The 21,753-nt window shown below is 35.1% G+C and overlaps 3 protein-coding genes across 3 annotated transcripts; all 3 read right to left on the bottom strand.

Annotated features, from left to right (window-relative positions):
* Positions 1-3,567: 3,567 nt before the first annotated feature.
* On the bottom strand, positions 3,568-5,154 carry LOC117626437 (berberine bridge enzyme-like 7). The gene has a single exon (XM_034358130.1). It carries the CDS (start codon positions 5,152-5,154, stop codon positions 3,568-3,570), a length of 1,587 nt encoding a protein of 528 aa, XP_034214021.1.
* A 7,752-nt stretch (positions 5,155-12,906) lies between these two features.
* LOC117626343 (berberine bridge enzyme-like 17) lies at positions 12,907-14,499 on the bottom strand. The gene has a single exon (XM_034358013.1). It carries the CDS (start codon positions 14,497-14,499, stop codon positions 12,907-12,909), a length of 1,593 nt encoding a protein of 530 aa, XP_034213904.1.
* A 3,485-nt stretch (positions 14,500-17,984) lies between these two features.
* LOC117626178 (berberine bridge enzyme-like 17) lies at positions 17,985-19,912 on the bottom strand. The gene has a single exon (XM_034357829.1). It carries the CDS (start codon positions 19,865-19,867, stop codon positions 18,275-18,277), a length of 1,593 nt encoding a protein of 530 aa, XP_034213720.1. The 5' UTR covers positions 19,868-19,912; the 3' UTR covers positions 17,985-18,274.
* Positions 19,913-21,753: the final 1,841 nt, after the last annotated feature.

Genomic DNA, 21,753 nt, shown 5'->3' with positions numbered 1-21,753 from the left:
CGACTTTAAACTTTTTCTTTTTTTCTTCACCAACTTGTTTCATTTTTTTAACATGAGAGTACGTAGCTAGTTAGCTTAGGCTTTTCATTTTTTAATATCAGTATTGTTCTTGCCAACAAAGGCGGCTCTGATGAGCAGCATCTTGCTAGTTAGCGAGTTGATGTTTGCATAAATTGTAACCCTTGGATGTTAATGTCATTTGCAAAAATGACCCCAAAACATACCAACATTTTGAACGGCAAGCAACTGGATGTCATTCTCATTTGAGTCCTTGTTTTTCAGAGAGGTTGTATGAGGAAGAGGAAGAACCCGATTTAAGGAACATTTTTTTAAAGATTTTTCATCTTATGAGTAAAATACTTGTTGTCAATTCTCTAGCCTTTATATGCCTTTTAATTCCCCCTTCTTTTTTTTTTTTTGGAGAAATAGAGAACGATTAATAATAATTAATTATAAATTAAATTAAATTCCATTTTTTTTATATAAGAAAACATATTTTGTTTAATAAATAATAAAGAGGACCGATATGTCTACAACGTCAACATTGAACAGATCTACTAACGACGTAATTCTTGAAGGAGAAGAGATTGAATGGAAGGTTTTTTTGAGTTTGTTAAGAGTTTGTAAGGTCTTACAACTTTGGATGCCCATTTAAAAATGACCCTGAAATTTGAAGATACAAACAACAATACCATGTTTTCCAGATGTACAAATAGAATAATCTTTGATTGTTAATTAATTTAGCACAGGGAGCAATGCGGGGATAGAATATGGGCACTAAATCCATTGCATGCTGCTCTAATATTAACAAAAACAGATGGATATTTATAAAAGTCTCCAATAGAATGCCAGATGGATTATACAAATAAATCCTAACACTGTCGAGTATAGCCTGCCCAGAATGCAGAGCCCTATCTCAATTCTATAATATTGGGTGTCTGCCTTCTGCAGATGATGGACTGTACATGTTTACCAACGATATTCTCATCCTCTTTTAATTATGAGAATGTGGAAAGCCTGGTCTATTATTCAACTCATCCTGCTCCATTATTAAGAAAAACTGAAGGAAATCGACGAGTTTATACATGAAAGACCTAATCATACGGAATTATTTTTGTGTTGGCCCATGTGTTATCATTCCCTTCATTACTTTATATGCATGGATAGGGTACAGTTTGTTTGAACATGTTTGTTGGGCTAGCTATTATTGCTTCATGGATCTCATAGTTGGTATTAATAAAATGGAGGAAATGGATAGGGTTGGATTGATATAACAATTATTTCGTACATTTTTATTATCTTTCTCTTAGATTTTACTATGTTCGTAAGTGAGTTTAGTTCATTTTTACTTAGTTTTGTGTTTTACCAGATTTAAAGAGTAAAGATAGAAAAGCAAGCAAAAGGAGCAATTTTGGGATTGAAATATAATGTGCAATCCTAGGAGCAGAATTTCATGTGCAGATTAGTCAACTTGACATGCAATTCAGTTTGAATCGATTTCACTTCAAAATTGCAGTCTAACCAATTAACCGTGGTTGGAGCTCAAATGAGAAGAGAAAACCAACCAAATCGTATAACTATTGGGCGGTTTTTTCTGGAACTTTCATTTACAGGCTTTTCAAATCTAATATTCATGTGAAATGAAGCAAAACAATTTCATACTTCAACTTTGAAAGAAACACATAATATCTACATATTATGTCGTTAGATTCATCTCCTATTTTCTCGTATTCATTCTCAACAATCATGTTGTTCAAAACAAGCATGTAGTATCGATAATGTGGGATGAACACAAAGTTTCTCTCTCAAGTTGTCATTGTTCTGCAATATTCCAATCCCTTGATGGTGTTTTATTTATTTATTTTCTTTTGGATTTCCATGAAGAACAAACTACTAGCTCAACTAAGTTTAGAGAAGAAGGTAGTGCTCATCTCCTTAATAGACCTAGGATTGTTTGATCTTGTAGTTACTTTGATAACCAGTCACGTATGAACAGAGGAAACGAATAAGAAAACTAAAAAAGGTTATGGATTTCTTTTATTGATTCTCTCTATTGATTCCATACAATATTAGCTGGCTCAATATTTATAGAGTTTTGGGTTTTATAGAATACATGAGCTGTCAAAGACTTAAGCTCTAAGCTAGTAACAAACTCACTTAACTAACTGACAGCTGGCACACCAGCTTCAAACTACTTGACTAAACTTAATATAACTCTTAACAACTTTTTCTGTAAGACTCTCTTGACTTAGTGTATTGCCTTGTCAGAGTGATCGCCCCCCTTCTTTTTTTTCAAGTGGTGGGTTTCTGGGTAAACATTTCTGGTGTGCGTCATACTGTATGTGTTATCTTTGACATCTGATGAATGTTCACACACATTTCACTCTAGATGTTGCTACCACAAGTGATACCTAGATTGACGGATCATTTTGAGTGCCTTATTGTCACTAGTAATTTTCTAGGTCTGCATGTTTTGTGAATGTATTTGATTTGGATCTATGTATTTGTTGTCTATTCATAGATCTATGACTAGTTGTTGACTAGTTATATTACTATTAGGAATAATTAATTATTATTATCTTAAATTTGTCCATTAGGATTTTAATTTACCACCTTCACTTAAGTACCAATTTCAACCTTTTATTGAGAAGTCGGTGCGTGTTCAATTAACAAACTACCCCCACAACATGCACCAATTTCAACCTTTTATTGAGAAGTCGGTGCGTGTTCAATTAACAAACTACCCCCACAACATGCATAGAAGGGGAGAAGAAAGCAAATTGTACACACAAACAAAAACAAAAAAACAAGAAACCACCCAGAAACGATGGTTTAGTCAAGAAATGTGCAAATTCCCAATTGTTTTATGTTGGTATGATCTAACCGATCCTCATAGTTCTGGAATTTTCGAGTTTTATTCGGATTGGGACCTAAAACTCGTTCTAATCTAGTGTTAGAAGTAAAGGATTTTCCTCCTATGTTCGTTCCAATAAATTTTTAATTTGGATTTATGGATTTAGTCGGGGTAATTTACCTTTCATTTTTTGTTATGTCTCCCAAAAAAAAAAAAACAGTTCTCTTTCCTATTCAATTAATCAGTATTTATTTCACTTTGGATATATATTTGCTTTTATCTTTTCACATCTCCAATTCTCTCATTCATTCCAATTAAGTCCTTCCGTCAATTTGAGTGTTAAAATCATCCATTTGAACTAAAATATGAATAACTAATTAAATATTAATAAAAAAGAAAAGGAAAAATAAAATAAAAAAAGCCTATGCCCAATCTTCGAGGACTCAATTGAAACTCATGTATAAATTTGAAGACCATTAAAATTAAAAACCCTTTAAAAATGCACAAATCATTGCAAATAAATAGAACTTCAGTTTATTCATCATCTTTAACAATACATTAAATCGATGTTAATTACATCGATATCATAATCAAGCATGATACATCTAAACCTTTTACTTATTCTCTCTCCCTTCCACTTATCCATACATATATATGAGGTGGAATTTATTATCCATACATCACTCCCTTTCTCTCTCTCTCTCTCTCTCTCTCTAAAGAGGTGGGATACTTTGTTTGTGCCTGAAAAAATTATGAGGATCAATCGCGGTTTTCACCCGTATCAACCGAGCCAAATTACCTTTAAAGTACTTCCTTCCATAAATTGTAGCAACTTCAAAGCTAGTATGATTATCCTGATTGGCACCAATGTCGAGATCCCTATAGTTTTGGAAGGCCTCTCTTGGACTCTTGGAGACATATGGAGTCATCATGTCATACAACTCTCTTGTTAAGCGAACGTACTTGTCAGTGGTCTCAGTCCCTTCATCATACCATGAGCTATAGTATAGAGCAAAAAATAGGTTTCCAGCTCTGTGAGGGTATGGCGTTGCAGACTCAGGAATCTCACTCATCCTTCCACCGTAAGGGTTCATATCCACCCAAATATTCTCTATCTCAATCATCTTCTTCCATAAAGCTTCTATAACATATTTTGGAAGTGGTTCCTTCATATAGTCTGCCTTGCCTTTGTAGAAGGTTGCTGGTTCAGTTGGCTTGTCGAGAAGAACATCTATCGGAGTTCCAATAGGATTCTCAGCCCAAAATACAGTGGCTTCCACCCACCTCACTTCATGGCAGTCTGTTCGTTGTAAACCCAATTCAGGGAAACGCTCATTCAGCAATGCAACAACCTCGTCACTTTGTCCCAAAAACTGGCCAATGAATGATACTGCCACGGTCTTGTTTCCCTTGGTATCAATATTCTTCACTTGGGGCATTGCTCTCAGGAAGAGATCTTTGGGCAGCTCAGGTGCAACAGTTTGCCACTTATAAACAAGATCTGTAGCACCTTCCTCTATGGTCTTTGTAACGTTGAACACAGTCACTTTGGCTGGAACTGGAACCAGCTGGAGCTTCCATGAAAGAATGACTCCGAAGCTAGCTCCACCACCTCCTCTGATGGCCCAAAACAGGTCTTCTCCCATTGACTTTCTATCAAGGATTTGACCCTTCACAGTAACTATCTTAGCATCCACCACATTATCAACGCTAAGCCCGTATTTTCTCATCATAACCCCATAACCACCACCGCTGATGTGGCCTCCAGCACCAACCGTTGGACAAAGCCCGGCAGGAAACCCGTAAACGTTGGTTTTTGTACCAATTGCATAATAAACTTCTCCAAGAGTAGCTCCAGAGTGAACCCAAGCGGTTTTATCCGCAAGATTAACATCAATGGAGTTAATATTAAACATGTCGAGAATGACAAAAGGGATATCCGACGTGTAAGATAAACCCTCGAAATCATGGCCACCACTTCGGATTTTAACTTGCAATCCGTGATGTTTGGCACAAAGCACAGTTGCTTGGACATGGGACTCATTCTTGGCAGTTATTATGGCCAAAGGTTTTGGAGTTGTGGATGTCGAGTATCTGCGGTTATTGATATGCAATAACAAAACAGATTGAAATGAGGCATTTTGAGGGGTGTAAATTGCTTCTTGGATTGGGTGGGCATGAGAATATTTTGTGAGGCATTGGAGAAAGCCATCAATGTCAACTGTTTTTGCAGTTGTCCATGATACTGAGAATGAAAGGACAGAGAGAATGAAAAGTGCTAGAGTGTTTCGGAACTTCATTGTTAGGGGCTGGGCTTTCTTGCTTTAATTATTGGCTGTGTGACAAGATAACGGACTTGGGGCAGTATTTATAATGAAGCCGAAGCACGCCATTTTGGACTTTTTCTTTGGGCTTTCATGGAGCTACTGTAGGCAACATGGTCTCCTTCCATTTTTTTAATATCAACTTTGCTATGCCATGACTATTACATAATAATAGACCATACTTTGCATATACGATGAGTTATTATTATAAGTTTCAACGGATTAAACCAGACACCAATTAAGACAAATAAGTCTATATATTCTAGCCAAAATGTCCCCTCCCCATGTGAGTGATTATAGAATATTACGGTAGTACGGTTACGTGATACATTGTCTACACGTATTATAATATAAGTATATATTTATTGATACTATTTCCTAAAAAGAGAGAAAATAAACTTTATCGTCCATTCATATTATAACATGTATACAAGATGTACCACGTGGTAATAATACTGTAGCATTCTATAATTTCACTTAAAAAAATAAGTCCGCGTGTTTCCCATGCTTGGATCATCTTTTATATTAGCAAAAACAGATTGACATTTCTTTATAAAAGTCTATAATAGAATGGCAGATGGAATTTTAAAAGCCCCCTCTCAATCCTACTCGAGTATATCATGCCCGGATTGCGAAGGCCTCTCTGAAATTCTATAATATTTGGTGTTCTGCAGACGATGGATTGTTCCGACAGGTTTTGTCCGGAAATCCATAAACAGCGATGCTTGAATCCAAATTGAGTTATTAAACTCATCATATGGAAAGCATGGATCTATTATTAAGAAAAACTTGCAGAAATCGACGAGTATGCATGGAGAACCTTATCATTCTGATGTTGGCCATGTGATTTCATTCATTTTATATATTATTTGATGCATTAATTGCTCTCCTAGTTGGTATTTACAAATTGTCCAATGCGGTTTGGACGACCAAATCATTTCATCGTTGAGAGCTACAATTTGAGCTAAAATCAAGTAAGTATTCGATTGTTTGGTTCGACATGTTTGGTAGTTTAAGCCTAAGCTCAATACTAGTGATTTTCTTTAGTATTTTGTGAAATGAAACATAACAATTCTATACTTCAAAGTTGAAACAAACACATCAAATTTTGTAAGTTCAGATTTGTATGGACTTTTTCTATGGTTTTTCACCCCTTAATCCATTTTATTAATACCAACTTTGCTGTGCTATGATCTATTACATAATATATAATAGACCACTAGGCTCGCTTTCCATATGGTGAGTTATTCTAAGTTTCAGACCGATTAAACCAGACAACTATTAAGACAAATAAGTCCACGTTTTTCCAATGCACAAATAAGATCATGTTTTAATTGTTAATTTGGCATTGACTATACATATTAGCGGTAGTTAATTTGACAAACTCATCAACTCTTGTAATAAACAGATTTGCATTTCTAATGTTATCAAACCTTTGAGTGGTTCGAACCCTATGGTACTTTGATAGTATGTGTAAGAGAGAAAACCTCCTCCGCCTTTCTAACTTTAGCAAAAAGGAAAAAAACATCAACAACCGTTGCCCAACTCTTCAAAAACCCACAATAGAAGTTGGGTTTTGAAGTAAAATTCATTGGGCTAGTGGTCGATGAACATGTAGTGCAAAAACTGGCCGATCAAAGCCCAATCCTGGAATGGTTTAGTCAAAACTGTACCCGCAATTGATAAGGCCGAACTCCAACGGTTAATGGATGTGTGAAAAGAGAAATCCATATCCATCTACAATAGCTTCAAATTGCAAATCTGTGTTGTAGCCTACGAACTTTGGCCGCCATGGTTCTCCAAGGTTGTCTTGCAAGTGATCCTCACAACCAACACCACAAAACAGAAATAATTTTTACTTTAAGTACTAATCAATTTGCCAACTGTTTAAGAGAAGGAATTAAAATATGAAATGATTGGCGGCCAAAACTAAACCATAGTAAAAATAATAGTAAATTGAGGTTACACCCATAAAATTCATTTAAAATCATCTACAATCCTTCCTTTTATTTTTCTATTTAAAATACCCAATTTTTTCAAATAATACCCAATAATTAGGATCCAACTAAGCAGTTACCTAATATGACTTAAAATCTGATTTATTATATTTTTCAGATTCCAAAACTACCCCTATTTATAATTTAATGTGCTATATGAGAGGTGTATTAAGCTTTAGAAGCACAAAAAAGACAGAAAAGGAAGTTAAGAACATGAACAAGGAAAGCTCATTATTAATGAATAGAAAGTGAAGTAGGAAGAGCTCCTGAGCAATCAGAGACTTCCATAACTGTACATTAATATCCTCATCAGTTTGATTGAAGTGGCCACTATAATCACTTCCGTAAATGATGACCATTCAGTATGAAATCAAAGCACTTAATTTACCTACAGCACATAAACAAAACACTTAATTTACCTACCCAACAGCACATACAAAGCACTTAATTTACTTACCCAACAGCACATAAACAAAACACTGAATCTGTATTTTATCGTTCCAAATTTTGAGTTGTGATGTGCTTCCAGTGCCATGAGATGAACGAGCTGAAAGAGGAAGCTGTCATCATCATGAACGACTAGCTGCGAGCATTTTGGCTAAGAGAAGAAGATAGCTTGGAAAGGTATAGCTACTCCTTAATAGGCCTAGAATCCTTGAGCATATACTTGGTGTTTTTGTAACTATTTTATTTTTCTTAGTGGATTGCCTGGTCAAGATAGCTTGGAAAGGTATAGCTACTCCTTAATAGGCCTAGAATCCTTGAGCATATACTTGGTGTTTTTGTAACTATTTTATTTTTCTTAGTGGATTGCCTGGTCAGTTGATGACCTCCAGTCTTTCCTAGTGGTGGGTTTTTGGGTCATCATCTCTAGGTGTTCTTTTGAATGTTGCTTTAAATTTGTCTTACTCTGCTTGTTCCACTAGTAAAAAAAACCCCTTGCGCGACCAAATTTTGCGCGACAAAAAACTATTCGTCGTACAAAGTCACTTTGCGCGACGAAACAAAAAACTTCGTCGCTCAAAGTATTGCGCGACCAAATTTTGCGCGGCGAAAAACAATTCGTAGCGCAAAGTCACTTTGCGCGACAAACTTTTGCGCGACGACAATACATCGTCGCTCAAAGTCTTGCGCGACCAAATTTTGCGCGACGAAAAAAAATTCGTCGCTCAAAGCAACTTTGCGCGACACACTTTTGCGCGACAACAATACATCGTCGCTCAAAGTGACTTTGCGCGACGAACTTTTGCGCGACGACAATACATCGTCGCTCAAAGTCTTGCGCGACAAAAATACATCGTCGCTCAAAGTGACTTTGAGCGACGAAACAATAACTTCGTCGCGCAAAGTCCTTATAAAAATAAAATATATATATTTTTTAAAATCTTTGCATGACGTAATCCAAACATTTCGTCGCCTAAACTAATTTATTTTTGTTTTTTATTTTGTATGCATATAACACTTAAGAAATTAAACAATATATATATTTATTAAGTAGCTTTAAATTTATTATTTTAGATCGGATCGGATTTTTGTTAGAAAAATATATTATTGTTGTTCAGATTGGGTTTTTGTTAGAAAATATATATTTTAAATTGACGATCGAATTAGTTCATTGTATTCATATAGGGTCAAGGAGTGTAGCTGTAAAAAATCATCAAAATCGGAGTTAACATAACCGTTAAATCGTGATTTTTCATTATAACCGTTGAAAAGTTTTGTCCCATTACTTGATCTCTGAATGTTTATTTTTTTCGATTTTTGGTGTACATGATCTCGAAGTATAAACAAACAAGTTTGACGGTTGGATCGTTGAAACTAGTTTTGGTGAATGCATATGCCATCAAAACAATATATTCACTAACAATTAAGAGTTTATTTATATTTTCGTTAAATATAACATAAGATTTTGTGGTATCCACTAGTGTAAATATTTTAAATTGAAGATCAAATTCAGTCATTGTATTCATATAGGGTCAAGGAGTGTAGCTGTAAAAAAAATCATCAAAATCGGAGTTAAAATAACCGTTAAATCGTGATTTTTCATTAGAACCGTCGAAAAGTTTTGTCCCATTACTTGATCTCTGAATGTTTATTTTTTCCGATTTTTGGCATATATGATCTCGAAGTATAAACAAACAAGTTTGACGGTTGGATCGTTGAAACTAGTTTTGGTGAATGCATATGCCATCAAAACAATATATTCACTAACAATTAAGAGGTTATTTATACGTTCGTTAGATATAACATAAGATTTTGTGGTATCCACTAGTGTAAATATTTTAAATTGAAGATCAAATTCAGTCATTGTATTCATATATGGTCAAGGAGTGTAGCTGTAAAAAAAATCATCAAAATCGTAGTTAAAATAACCGTTAAATCGTAATTTTTCATTTATAACCATCGAAAAGTTTTGTCCCGTTACTAGATCTCTGAATGTTTGTTTTTTACGATTTTTGGGGTATACGATCTTGAAGTATATACAAATAAGTCTGACGGTTGGATCGTTGAATGGTGTGTGTATATATATTTATTTATTAAGTAGCTTTAAATTTATTTATTTTGTAAGTATAACACTTAAGAAATTGAATAGTATATATATTTATTAAGCAGCTTTAACCTTATTTATATTTTAAATTGTAAAATAAAATAATTTTAATTTTATTATTCATAACAATTATTTTTATAAATATTGTGTTACGAACCAATTTTTCATCTCTCAAAAGTTTGCGCAACCAACAGTTTGTCGCGCAAAACTCTAAAAATTTGGATGGGTACCAAAAATGGGACGCGGGATTTTTAAAAAAAATAAAAAAAATTTAGACTTTGCGCGACCAATATTTTTTGTCGCTCAAAACTTTGCGCGACCAATATATTTTTTTCGTCTCGCAAAAATTTGGGCGGGTACCAAAAATCGGACGCGGGAATTTTTTTAGACTTTGCGCGACCAGTACGTATTTTTCGTCGCGCAAAAATTTAAAAATTTTGGCGGGTACCAAAAATGGGGCGCGGGGATTTATTTTTTTTTAAATAATTTTTTTAGACTTTGCGCGACCAATAATACACTATTCGTCGCGCAAAAATTTAAAAATTTTGGCGGGTACCAAAAATGGGACGCGGGGATTTTTTTTTTAAAATAATTTTTTTTGACTTTGCGCGACCAATATTTCTCTATTCGTCGCGCAAAAATTTAAAAATTTTGGCTGGTACCAAAAATGGGACGCGGGGATTTTTTTTTTTTAAATAATTTTTTTGACTTTGCGCGACCAATACTCCTCTATTCGTCGCGCAAAAATTTAAAAATTTTGGCGGGTACCAAAAATGGGACGCGGGGATTTTTATTTTTTTTAAATAATTTTTTTAGACTTTGCGCGACCAATATGTTTCGTCGCGCAAACCTCTACGCGATTAATATTCCAATATTTTTCGTCGAGCAAACCTCTGCGCGACCAACAATATTTTTCGTCGCGCAAAGTGATACGGTTTTTAAAACCGAAATAACTCCACCATTTTCTCAATGCCTTTCTCTACTCTTACCTCTCCTTTCTCTTTCCCTCTCCCCAAATCCCACCATTTCTCTCACTCACTCCTCTCACTTAATCTCTCATCTCTCTCTTCACTATCTCTCACTCTCTCTCACTCACTCTCTCATCTCTCTCACTCACTCTCTCATCTCTCTATCACTATCTTCTCTAATTCTCTCACACTCACTTCTCCCTCTCATTCTCATTCACTCTCAATCTTGCCAAAAGGTATATTCTCTCCAAATTTTAAATTTTTTTCATTAATATGTGTTTTTTGAGTTAATTTTGAGTTTGTGTGGGTTTTGGGGTTGAGTAAAGGGGAGGGATTGGAGTTTGGGTTGGATTTGTGGTATAACAATTTTAGGGGAGATTATGCCTTTTTTTTTTCTTTTTTTTTTGGTGTGGTTATTTGACCATATTTATTTTTTTTTTGTAGGGAATCATCGAGACTTTGACGGCTAAAGTTGAGGATTAGGAAGCTATCAAAACATATCCTCCGCCACTACCACCACAATACGCTTGTATTAGAATTTTATTATTGTACTTTGTTAATTTATGTGTACATTTTGAATATTATATATATATATTTATTGGATAATTTAATCACTATTTTTCATATGTAATTTTATTTTGAATATGTCAATTTAAATTAAAGTAATTAAAAAAATCATACAATTAAATTAAATTTAAAAGTAAAAATTAATATCAATTTAAATTAAAGTAATTTTAAAAAGAAATCATACAATTAAATTAAATTTAAAAAGTAAAAATTTGAAAAAATTCATATAAATAAATTCATATTAAAGAAATAATAAAACAAAAAGTCAAAAACCTTGCGCGACAAAATATTTCGTAGCGCAAACTATTAAATTAGTTTATTTTAAATTAAAAAAATTTAAAACAAAAAATATATCGTCGCGCAAATATTTGCGCGACGTTAGTATTCGTCGCGCAAAACTCAAAAAATTTGGGTAGGTTCCAAAAATTGGACGCGGGAATTTTTTATTTTTTTAAATTTTTTTTAGACTTTGTGCGACCAATGTTTTTCGTCGCGCAAAGTTTTGCGCGACCAATATATTTCGTCGCGCAAACATTTGGGCGACCAATGTATTTCGTCGCACAAAGCTTTGAGCTACCAATATTTTTCGTCGCGCAAAGTCACTTTGCGCGACCAATCCAAGTCGCTTTGCGCGACTAATATGTTTTCGTCGCGCAAAGTCACTTTGTGTGACCCATGAAATGTCTTCGTCGCGCAAAGTCTTTCTTCACGATCTTTGCGCGACGGAATCTGAGCGACGAAGTTTCTGTCGCGCTGAAATTTGTGCGACTACAGTGTATTTTGCGCGACGAAATTCTCTTCGTCGCGCAAAGTGTAAAATGTAGTAGTGTTCTTACTTGTTTCTCACACGCATCTTACCTACTTATTACTAGCACAGAGGATGCCTAGATTGACGGGTTCTTCTGAGTGCATAAGTTATCACTTAGTTGTTTGCTAGGCTTGTGGGGGTTTGAGAATTGAATGATAAATGAATGTGTATCTGCTGTGTGTACTCAGACCTATGACTAGTTATTGACTAGTCATATAGTTGTTAGGTTTACCTTGTTATCTAATCTGTGGTCTGCAAGTTTAATTTTTAATTTACCCCTTTCACCTAAGTATGAATTTCATATGAAAAATTAATCATAAGATCCTTTCTCTAGATAAAGAAAACCATTATTAGAAAAAATTCCAATGTTCAATTAGGAGTTAATTCTCTATGGGTCTAGAAGTAAACGAACTTTTTCTTATTAAAAATTCCAATGTTCAATTAGGAGGTACTCCTTAATAGGCCTAGTATATATGCTGCTCTAAGCTTATCAGGATTGAGGTTTACAAAATGCTTTACAATAAGCTCTACCTGGGTTTTAGACTTGAGAGTATATTATTAAACATTCTTCGTACATAATTATTATGCAATAATAGAATTTCCTAGAACAGTTTATTCAACATTAAATTAAATCGATATTGGTTACATCGATAACATAATCAACCAAGCATGCACATCATACATGTAAACAAGCTTCTACTTATTCTCCCTCTCTCTCTCTCTCTCTCTCTCTCTCTCTCTTATATATATACACACACATATATGCGCACACACACATATTTATATATAGGAGGTGGAGTTTATTATACATCATCTCTCTCTCTCTCTCTCTCTCTCTCTCTAAAGAGTTGGGATACTTTGTTTATGCTTGAAAAAATTATGAGGATCCACCTTGGTTTTCACACGTACCAATCTATCAAAATTACCTTTAAAGTACTTCTTTCCATAAAGTTTAGCCGTCTCAAAGTTAGTCTGACTGTCCTGATTGGCACCAATGTCGAGATCCCTGTAGTTTTGGAAGGCCTCTCTTGGATTCTCGGAGACATATGGAGTCATCATTTCGTACAACTCTCTTATTAAGCCAAGATACTTGTTGGTGGTCTCAATCCCTTCATCATACCACGACGAATAGTATAGAGCAAAAAATAGATTTCCGGCCCTGTGAGGGTATGGAGTTGCTGACACAGAAATCTCACTCATTCTTCCACCGTAAGGGTTCCAATCCAACCAAATATTCTCAATCTCGATCATCTTCTTCCATATAGATTCAAAAACATGTTTTGGAAGTGGCTTCTTTACATAGTCAGACTTACCTTTGTAGAAGGTTTCAGGTTCAGTTGGCTTGTTGAGAAGAACATTTATCGGAGTTCCAATAGGATTGTCAGCCCAAAATACAGTGGATTCCACCCAACTCACTTCATGGCAGTCTTTTCGTTGTAAACCCAATTCAGGGAAACGCTCATTCAGCAATGCAACAACCTTGTCACTTTTTCCCAAGAAATGGCCAAGGAACGATACTGCCACAGTCTTTTTTCCCTTGGTATCAATATTCTTCACTTGTGGCATTGCCCTGAGGAAGAGCTCTTTGGGCAGCTTGGGTGCAACAGTTTGCCACTTATAAACCAAATTTGTAACACCTTCCTCTATGGTCCTTGTAACGTTGAACACAGTCACTTTGGCTGGAACCGGAACCAGCTTGAGCTTCCATGAAAGAATGACTCCGAAGCTAGCTCCACCACCTCCTCTGATGGCCCAGAAAAGGTCTTCTCCCATTGACTTTCTGTCAAGGATTGTACCCTTCACAGTAACTATCTTAGCATCAACGATATTATCGACGCTAAGCCCATATTTTCTCATCATAAACCCATACCCGCCACCCCCGAAGTGGCCTCCAGCACCAACCGTTGGACAAATCCCAGCAGGGAACCCGTAAACCTTGGTTTTTGCAGCAATTGCATAATAAACTTCTCCAAGAGTAGCTCCAGACATAACCCAAGCTCTTTTCTGCGCAAGATTAACATCAACGGATTTAAGATTAAACATGTCGAGAATGACAAAAGGGACATCCGACGTGTAAGATAAACCCTCGAAATCGTGGCCACCACTTCGGATTTTAATTTGCAATCCATGACGTTTGGCACAAACCACAGTTGCTTGGACATGGGATTCATTCTTGGCTGCTATTATGGCCAAAGGTTTTGGAGTTGTTGGTGTAGAAAATCTGCGGTTGTTGATATGTAATACCAAAACAGATTGAAAGGAGGCATTTTGAGGGGTGTAAATTGTTTCCTGGATTGGGTGAGCAGAGTGAGAACGTTTGGTAAGGCATTGGAGAAAGCCATGAAAGTCAGCTGTTGCTGAAGTTGCCCATGATACTGAGATTGAAAGAACTGAGAGAATGAAAAGAAGTACTTTAGGGTTTCGGAACTTCATTGGTACGTAACTTGTGAGGCTTATGGTGGCTTTCTTGCCTTGAGTTTTGGCTGTGTGATAAGATAACAGACTTGGGGCAGTATTTATAATGAAGCCAGAGCACCCAAGTTTGGACTTTTTCTTTGTTTTCTTACGTACGCAATCCCCTTGCATTTTATTAATATCAACTTTGCTGCTTCGAGTATTGCATTGCATATGACCAGGCTTTCCATATGATGAGTTATTCTAAAGTTTCAAGTTTCAACCCAGACAGCTTGCTATACATGACCCCTTTGCTTATGGCATTAATTTGTCAAAAAGATGAACATTTCTAATATATAAAAAGATCTACAATAAATCTATAATATTGGAAAAGTTCACAATATTATATAGCAGGAGCACGCCCAGATTGCGAAGCGCTCTCTCAAAATCTATAATATTGGGTGTTCTGCACTCGACGGACTGTCGCAAATTTGATCCAAAACTCCATAAACATAGATGGGATTGTGGAAAACCTGGTCTATTATTAAACTCACCATATGGAAAGCCTGGTTTATTATTTAGAAAAACTGACGGAAATCAAGGAGTATGCATGAAGGACGTAGGGATTTTATTGATGTTGGCCATGTGGTATCAATGATTTTATATGTAGGGATTTTATTGATTCGTTGCTCTCATATAGTTGATTTTAATTAAATGGAATGGGATCACGTTATATATGGGTGGACCCGATCATGTTTGGATCGCTTTTCCTTCAAAACCTCTTTCAAATTAATCAATCAGTGAAGGCTATGGTTTGAGCTAAATTGGGAGGAGAAGCTTAATGAAATTAAGCAAACTGTTGGGTTGTTTGTTTGGTTCAATGTATTTGGTGATTTAAGCCTAAGATCAATAATATTTATATACATTAATTGAGAGTTTTCATTGAGGGATTCCTCAAATAAGCTTATTTGAAGGACACCCTTGTAGGGCCCACTATACATTATATTTCACTAATCCAAATCATCTAGTTTGTAGATACTAATCCAAAGATCATCTCTATGAAAAAAATACTTGAATCCGATATCATTTGACCATTCAATTAAATTATTGAAGCACCGTGTTCATTAATTTTGTTGGTCTCAATTAGATGCTTTAATGATTTTCAAGTTTTCTGATTTTTTGCAAGGATTATTTATGAATGAAGACTTGAATGGATCGTTGAAAAAAAATTCGTAGGGTACCCTAAAGGGTTTCCCTCAATGGAAGGGAATATATATATATACAGTCCCCTTCTATTGAGGGACGCCTTTAGGGTATCCTACAATTTTTTTCCCAATGATCAAAACTATCTATTTTTTAGGACTTCATTCATAGATCATCCTTACAAAAAATTAGACAAATCGGAAACCATTTCGACATCCAATTGTGTCTTACAAAATCAATGAATACGGTGCTTCAAGAAAATACTAAAATTTCAATAACTCAATTGAGTGGGCAAATGATATCCGATTCAAGTGATTTTTTGTAAAGATGATCTTTGAATGAGTATCTACAAAATAGATGGTTTGGATTAGTGAAATACAATCCGGAGTGGGGCCTACAAGGGGTATCCCTCAATGGAAGCTATATATATATGTACAAAGATCATCTCTACAAAAAAGCACTTGAATCCGATATCATTTGACCACTCAATTGAGTTATTAAAATTTTAGTACTTTCTTGAAGCACCGTGTTCATTGATTTTGTAAGACACAATTGGATGTCGAAACGGTTTCCGATTTGTCTAATTTTTTGTAAGGATGATCTATGAATGAATACCTAAAAAATAGATGATTTAGATCTTTGGAAAAAAATTGTAGGGTACCCTAAAGGGTGTCCTTCAAATAAAATATTTGAGGGATCCCTCAATAGAAGAGGACTATATCTATATAGAATCGCTCAAATAAGCTTATTTGAGGTATACCCTTATAGGGCACACCCCGCCTTGTATTTCAATGATCCGAACCGTCTATTTTTTAGGTATTCATTCAAATATTATCTCTTTAAAAAATCACTTGAATATGAATCCATTTGACCACTCCATTAAAAGATTTTTATTTTAGTATTTTTTTGAAGCGCCATGTTCATTAATTTTGGTGGGCATAAATAGATGTCTTAACGGTTTCCAATTTACCTAATTTTTTGTAAGGATAATCTATGAGTGAAGACTTGAAAATAAGACAATGCGGATCGTTGAAATAAAATTCATAGTGTGCTCCGAAGAATGTCCCTCAAATATATTATTTGAGAAATATCTCAATAGAAGAAGATTGTGCATACATTTTATATATAGGTATTCAGTGATTCGGCCCATTTAGTATTTTATTTTTTCTATAACTTCCATTTACACACTTTGCACATCTAACTGTCATGTGAAATGAAACACATCAATTATAATTCAAATTGAAACAAACACATCAAATATTTCTTATTATTACATCAACGCACATAATAATCTTATGAAGCCAATCAACCTAACAATCTTATAACAATTTAAAACACATAATAAGAAGCCAATATTGTATCCACCATTCTAATTTCTAAATATGTACGTAGTATCCTAACAATAATATTCAACATCACATCAAAGTCACAAACTAACAGGATTGGTGAAACTGTTGAGGAAGAAAACAATGTTAAGTTTTAGTTTGTTGAGTTTTAGATATCTTTCAAAAAATTAGTTATGAATATTGAAAGTTATTAGGCACACTGCTATTTCCAGAATATATAGTTTCTTTTTAGTTTTTAAATATTATAGCTTTCAATTCTTTCAATCACAGTGCCTTTGATAATTTATTTTTCCTACATTCTGGCTTCGATATATGAAAGTTTATTTTTCTTTTGAGTACAAGTGATTGGGGGAGGTGTGTTTACATAAATATTTATTGAGTGTTTGGAGGTTTCAAAGCTCTGCCTACATATATGAAGATAAAATAGCTCAACCAACTGAGTTATACCTCACTGACAATAAATGAAAGAACTTACTAATATGCTGTTTTTAATATGCATCTATACTCGTTTAATTTGATTATATATAATATGCTTTGTGCTGGTGGATTGCTGCTTTGCTTTTATTTATTTATTTTTGTACCCATTTAATTCACAGGCACCTAACCTATACATAATAATGGTGTCCCGACAACCATACACGGCCTTTGTGAAGCAAAAAAATAATCAAAGCCTGAATTTGTGCTTAGGAATGAAAAGGAAAAGAAGAAATAAAGAATATAAGAAATCCCAACGGATGATTCATGAACATTAGATAGACAGGTGTAGAAAAAGTGGTCCATAATTTCTTCATTTCTTAGACGTACAGGGAGAGAGTTTGAGGGTGTGCCAGCCTACAATTGATTTCTTTTGTAGATAAGGTTCATTGTGTGAACATGATTTGAAAACTTTTCGTAAAGCTCAATCCCTTTATGAGTTAATGTACCAAAAGGAGGTTTCGAAAAAAAAAATTTGTACCAAAAGGAGTCATTTGTATCTATGTGAAGGACTTGTTGATTATATTAGGGTTTACAAAGAACACATATATAGTAGAGATTACAACTTACAAGAGATCGTCATTGTAGACTACAAGCTTTATTTTACAACAAATCAAATCAATATTTTGGTAACATCAACAACATCATCAAGCATGACAAACAGCTCATAAGATGATTTATGTTAACCTTCTTCCACTTATTCTATATCTATCTCCCTGTCTCTCTTTCTCTCTCTCGGAGGTGGAATTTATTCTTTTTGAACATCACATATACATAGTATACATCTCTCTCTAAAGAGGGGGGATACTTTGCTTATGCTTGAAAAAATTGAGAGGATCGACCATGGTTTTCACACGCACCAATCTATCAAAATTACCTTTGAAGTACTTCCTTCCATAAAGTGTAGCAGTTTCAAAGTTAGTCTTATTATCCTGGTTCGCACCTATGTCGAGGTCCCTGTAGTTTTGGAACGCCTCTCTTGGACTCTTGGAGACATATGGTGTCATCATGTCATATAACTCTCTTGTTAAGCTAACGTACTTGTTGGTGGCCTCAATCCCTTCGTCATACCACGACGAATAGTATAGAGCAAAAAATAGGTTTCCGGCCCTGTGAGGGTATGGAGTTGCTGACTCAGAAATCTCACTCATTCTTCCACCATGAGGGTTCCAATCCATCCAAATGTGCTCTATCTCAATCATCTTCTTCCATATGGAATCAAAAACATGTTTTGGAATTGGTTCCTTCACATAGTCTGACTTACCTTTGTAGAAGGTCTCTGGTTCAGTTGGCTTGCTGAGAAGAATTTCTATAGGGGTTCCAATAGGACTTTCAGCCCAAAATACAGTGGATTCCACCCAGCTTACTTCATAGCAGTCTTTTCGTTGTAAGCCCAGTTCAGGGAAACTCTCATTCAACAATGCCACAACCTTGTCACTTGTTCCCAAGAAATGGCCAATGAATGATACAGCCACAGTCTTGTTTCCCTTGGTATCAATATTCTTCACTTGTGGCTGTGCTCTGAGGAAGACCTCTTTGGGCAGCTGGGGTGCAAGAGTTTGCCACTTGTAAACCAAATCTGTAACACCTTCCTCTATGGTCTTTGTAAGGTTGAACACAGTCACTTTGGCTGGAACTGGAACCAGCTTGAGCTTCCATGAAAGAATAACTCCGAAGCTAGCTCCACCACCTCCTCTGATGGCCCAGAAAAGGTCCTCTCCCATTGACTTTCTATCAAGGATTCTACCATTGGCAGTAACTAGCCTAGCATCCACGATATTATCGACGCTAAGCCCATACTTTCTCATCAAAAACCCATAGCCGCCGCCACTAAAATGGCCACCAGCACCAACTGTTGGACAAATCCCAGCAGGAAAGCCGTAAACGTTGGTTTTTGTACCAATTGCATAATAAACTTCTCCAAGAGTAGCTCCAGAGTGAACCCAAGCGCTCTTATCAGCAACATTAACATCAATGGAGTTAATGTTAAACATGTCGAGAATGACAAAGGGCACATCCGACGTGTAAGATAAACCCTCGAAATCATGGCCACCACTTCGGATTTTAATTTGCAACCCATGATGTTTGGCACAAAGCACAGTTGCCTGGACGTGGGACTCATTCTTGGCTGCTATTATGGCCAAAGGTTTTGGAGTTGCAGCTGTAGAATATCTGCGGTTATTGATATGTGCTACCAAAACAGATTGAAATGAGCTATTTTGAGGGGTGTAAATTGATTCTTGGATTGTGTGGGCAGGGTGAGGATATTTTGTGAGGCATTGGAGAAAGCCATCAATGGAAACTGTTCCTGCAGTTGTCCATGGTATCGAGAGTGAAAGGACGGAGAGAATGAAAAGCAGGACTGGAGGGTTTCTGAACTTCATTGGTAATATGTGGGATTGTAGCTTTCTTGATTTAATGCTTAGCAGTGTGATAATACAACAGGCTTGGGGCAGTATTTATAATGGAGCCAAAGCACCCAACTTTGAATTTGTTTTTGGTTTCTCATCCAACCCGTGTAGCGTGTCAAATTCAACTTGTTATGTTGAATTTTATAAAATCCAATTTGTAATATTAGTTTATCAAATTCGCAATATTAGAAGAGCTTATCCGTTTGAGAAATGGACCTTTCAAATCTCCCTCCTCAACGCTGGAGTATAGCATACCCAGTTGCAACGTCCTCTCTTAATTCTATAATATGGCGTCTTCTGCAAGACTAAATTAACATCTAATATAATTGATTTCATATTTTTTATTTTTTTTATTTTTTTTTTGTCGGGTACAGTTTGTTTGATTATGTATAAAATGGGGGTATTATTTTTTTCAGTAAAGCGCAACGTTATGATTGTTGTACATTGAATATGTGATCAAGATAATTATCTTGATAATCAAAGTAGTTTCAAGCAATTGTTCCTCTAAAACAGGTCATGTGTTCGAGTTGTTATTTTCACATTGTTATAAATTAATGGAGCTAAATATTGACTGTTAGGCACCCCATGGACTAATTGACAAATTAATGCAAATTATAGTAGAAAAGTATACAAATGGAATTGTCCACATGTTGGATGCCCCCAAGTCTAGGGTAGAGTTGGTCATTATATTAAAAGGGGGGGAACTGGTCATTATAGCATTTCCGCTTTGCTTATCTTCCTGGGAAATTTCTCTAGGGTAGAGTTGTTTGACAAAGTTTGGTGGGCTTTTATTGATGTTTCACATTCATAGCAGCAAAGTTGGTAATAATAAACTAAGAAGGGATCATGTTAGGGTTGAAAGCGACCCAATTTGAATCAGTTTCACTTTAAAATACGACAAAATCAATCAACCGTTGAATGGTGTGATTTGATTTGTTTAAGCTAAGATAAGGAGAGAACTCAAACCAAATCAAACAACGATTAGACAGTTTGGTTCAAGTGATTTGGGCATTTAGATCTAGGCTCAATACTTTTTTTAAAGTGATTTAGCTCTTCCACACATTTACACTCCACCCAATATGTCAAATTAAATTATTATTTTATTACTTTTTAGTGTTGATTTATTTTTAATTAAAAAGAAAATAAAATAAAATAAAATAAAATATTCATTTGACATCTTTCTTTTGGGATGTCAAAAATAACATCTCAACCTCCAGCCTTCATTTCACATCAACTTTGACACATCGGTTGGAGTGATGTGAGATGTTATTTCTAGCCGTTAAATGTCTATGTGACACTTTTGACACATCGATTGAAGAAACTTCCGTCAGTTTGTAATTGTGTTTTTTAAGAAATAAAACCAACAAGTTTCAAATATTATTAGGAAAAAGAAAGGAAGTATATAAGAATAATAATTTAAAAAACAAAGAAAGCACGTTACTTAATATTTACGATATATAAAGAGTATCACGGATCAATTTATTTTAATTAAACATAAGAAAGTTCTAATCTTCATGAGATATATGTATCAAACCTAAACGCCAAAAAATTAATATCATACTTGAGTCTACTGTCAAAGTCTCTTAACTTAAATAATTCAAAAGACTAATATTTTGATTATAAATTGAAGTAACATTATACAAGATCCCGAGTTTCTGCATTTAAAATAAATGCATTTTTTCACATTTGATTTAATCTTAGTTGTTGTAATAATCTAACGACCCATAACATGACATGTCAACTATCATCAATTTAGATTAAGTTTAACACTCTAAGGGCATGTTTGGTAGGCTGGATTGGCCTGGAGAATGTTAAATAACACTTTCAAAATCATATTTTGGTAAGAGGGGGACTAAATT

The sequence above is a fragment of the Prunus dulcis genome, chromosome 4, assembly GCF_902201215.1.
Source record: "Prunus dulcis chromosome 4, ALMONDv2, whole genome shotgun sequence".
NCBI lineage: Eukaryota > Viridiplantae > Streptophyta > Magnoliopsida > Rosales > Rosaceae > Prunus > Prunus dulcis.
The sequence above is the reverse complement of the archived record's forward strand: the minus strand, read 5'-3'. Positions and strand labels throughout refer to the sequence as shown.

Coding starts and splice junctions, on each gene's coding strand:
- LOC117626437 (XM_034358130.1), bottom strand. CDS start 5,154: ATGAAGTTCCGAAACACTCTAGCACTTTTCATTCTCTCTGTCCTTTCA.
- LOC117626343 (XM_034358013.1), bottom strand. CDS start 14,499: ATGAAGTTCCGAAACCCTAAAGTACTTCTTTTCATTCTCTCAGTTCTT.
- LOC117626178 (XM_034357829.1), bottom strand. CDS start 19,867: ATGAAGTTCAGAAACCCTCCAGTCCTGCTTTTCATTCTCTCCGTCCTT.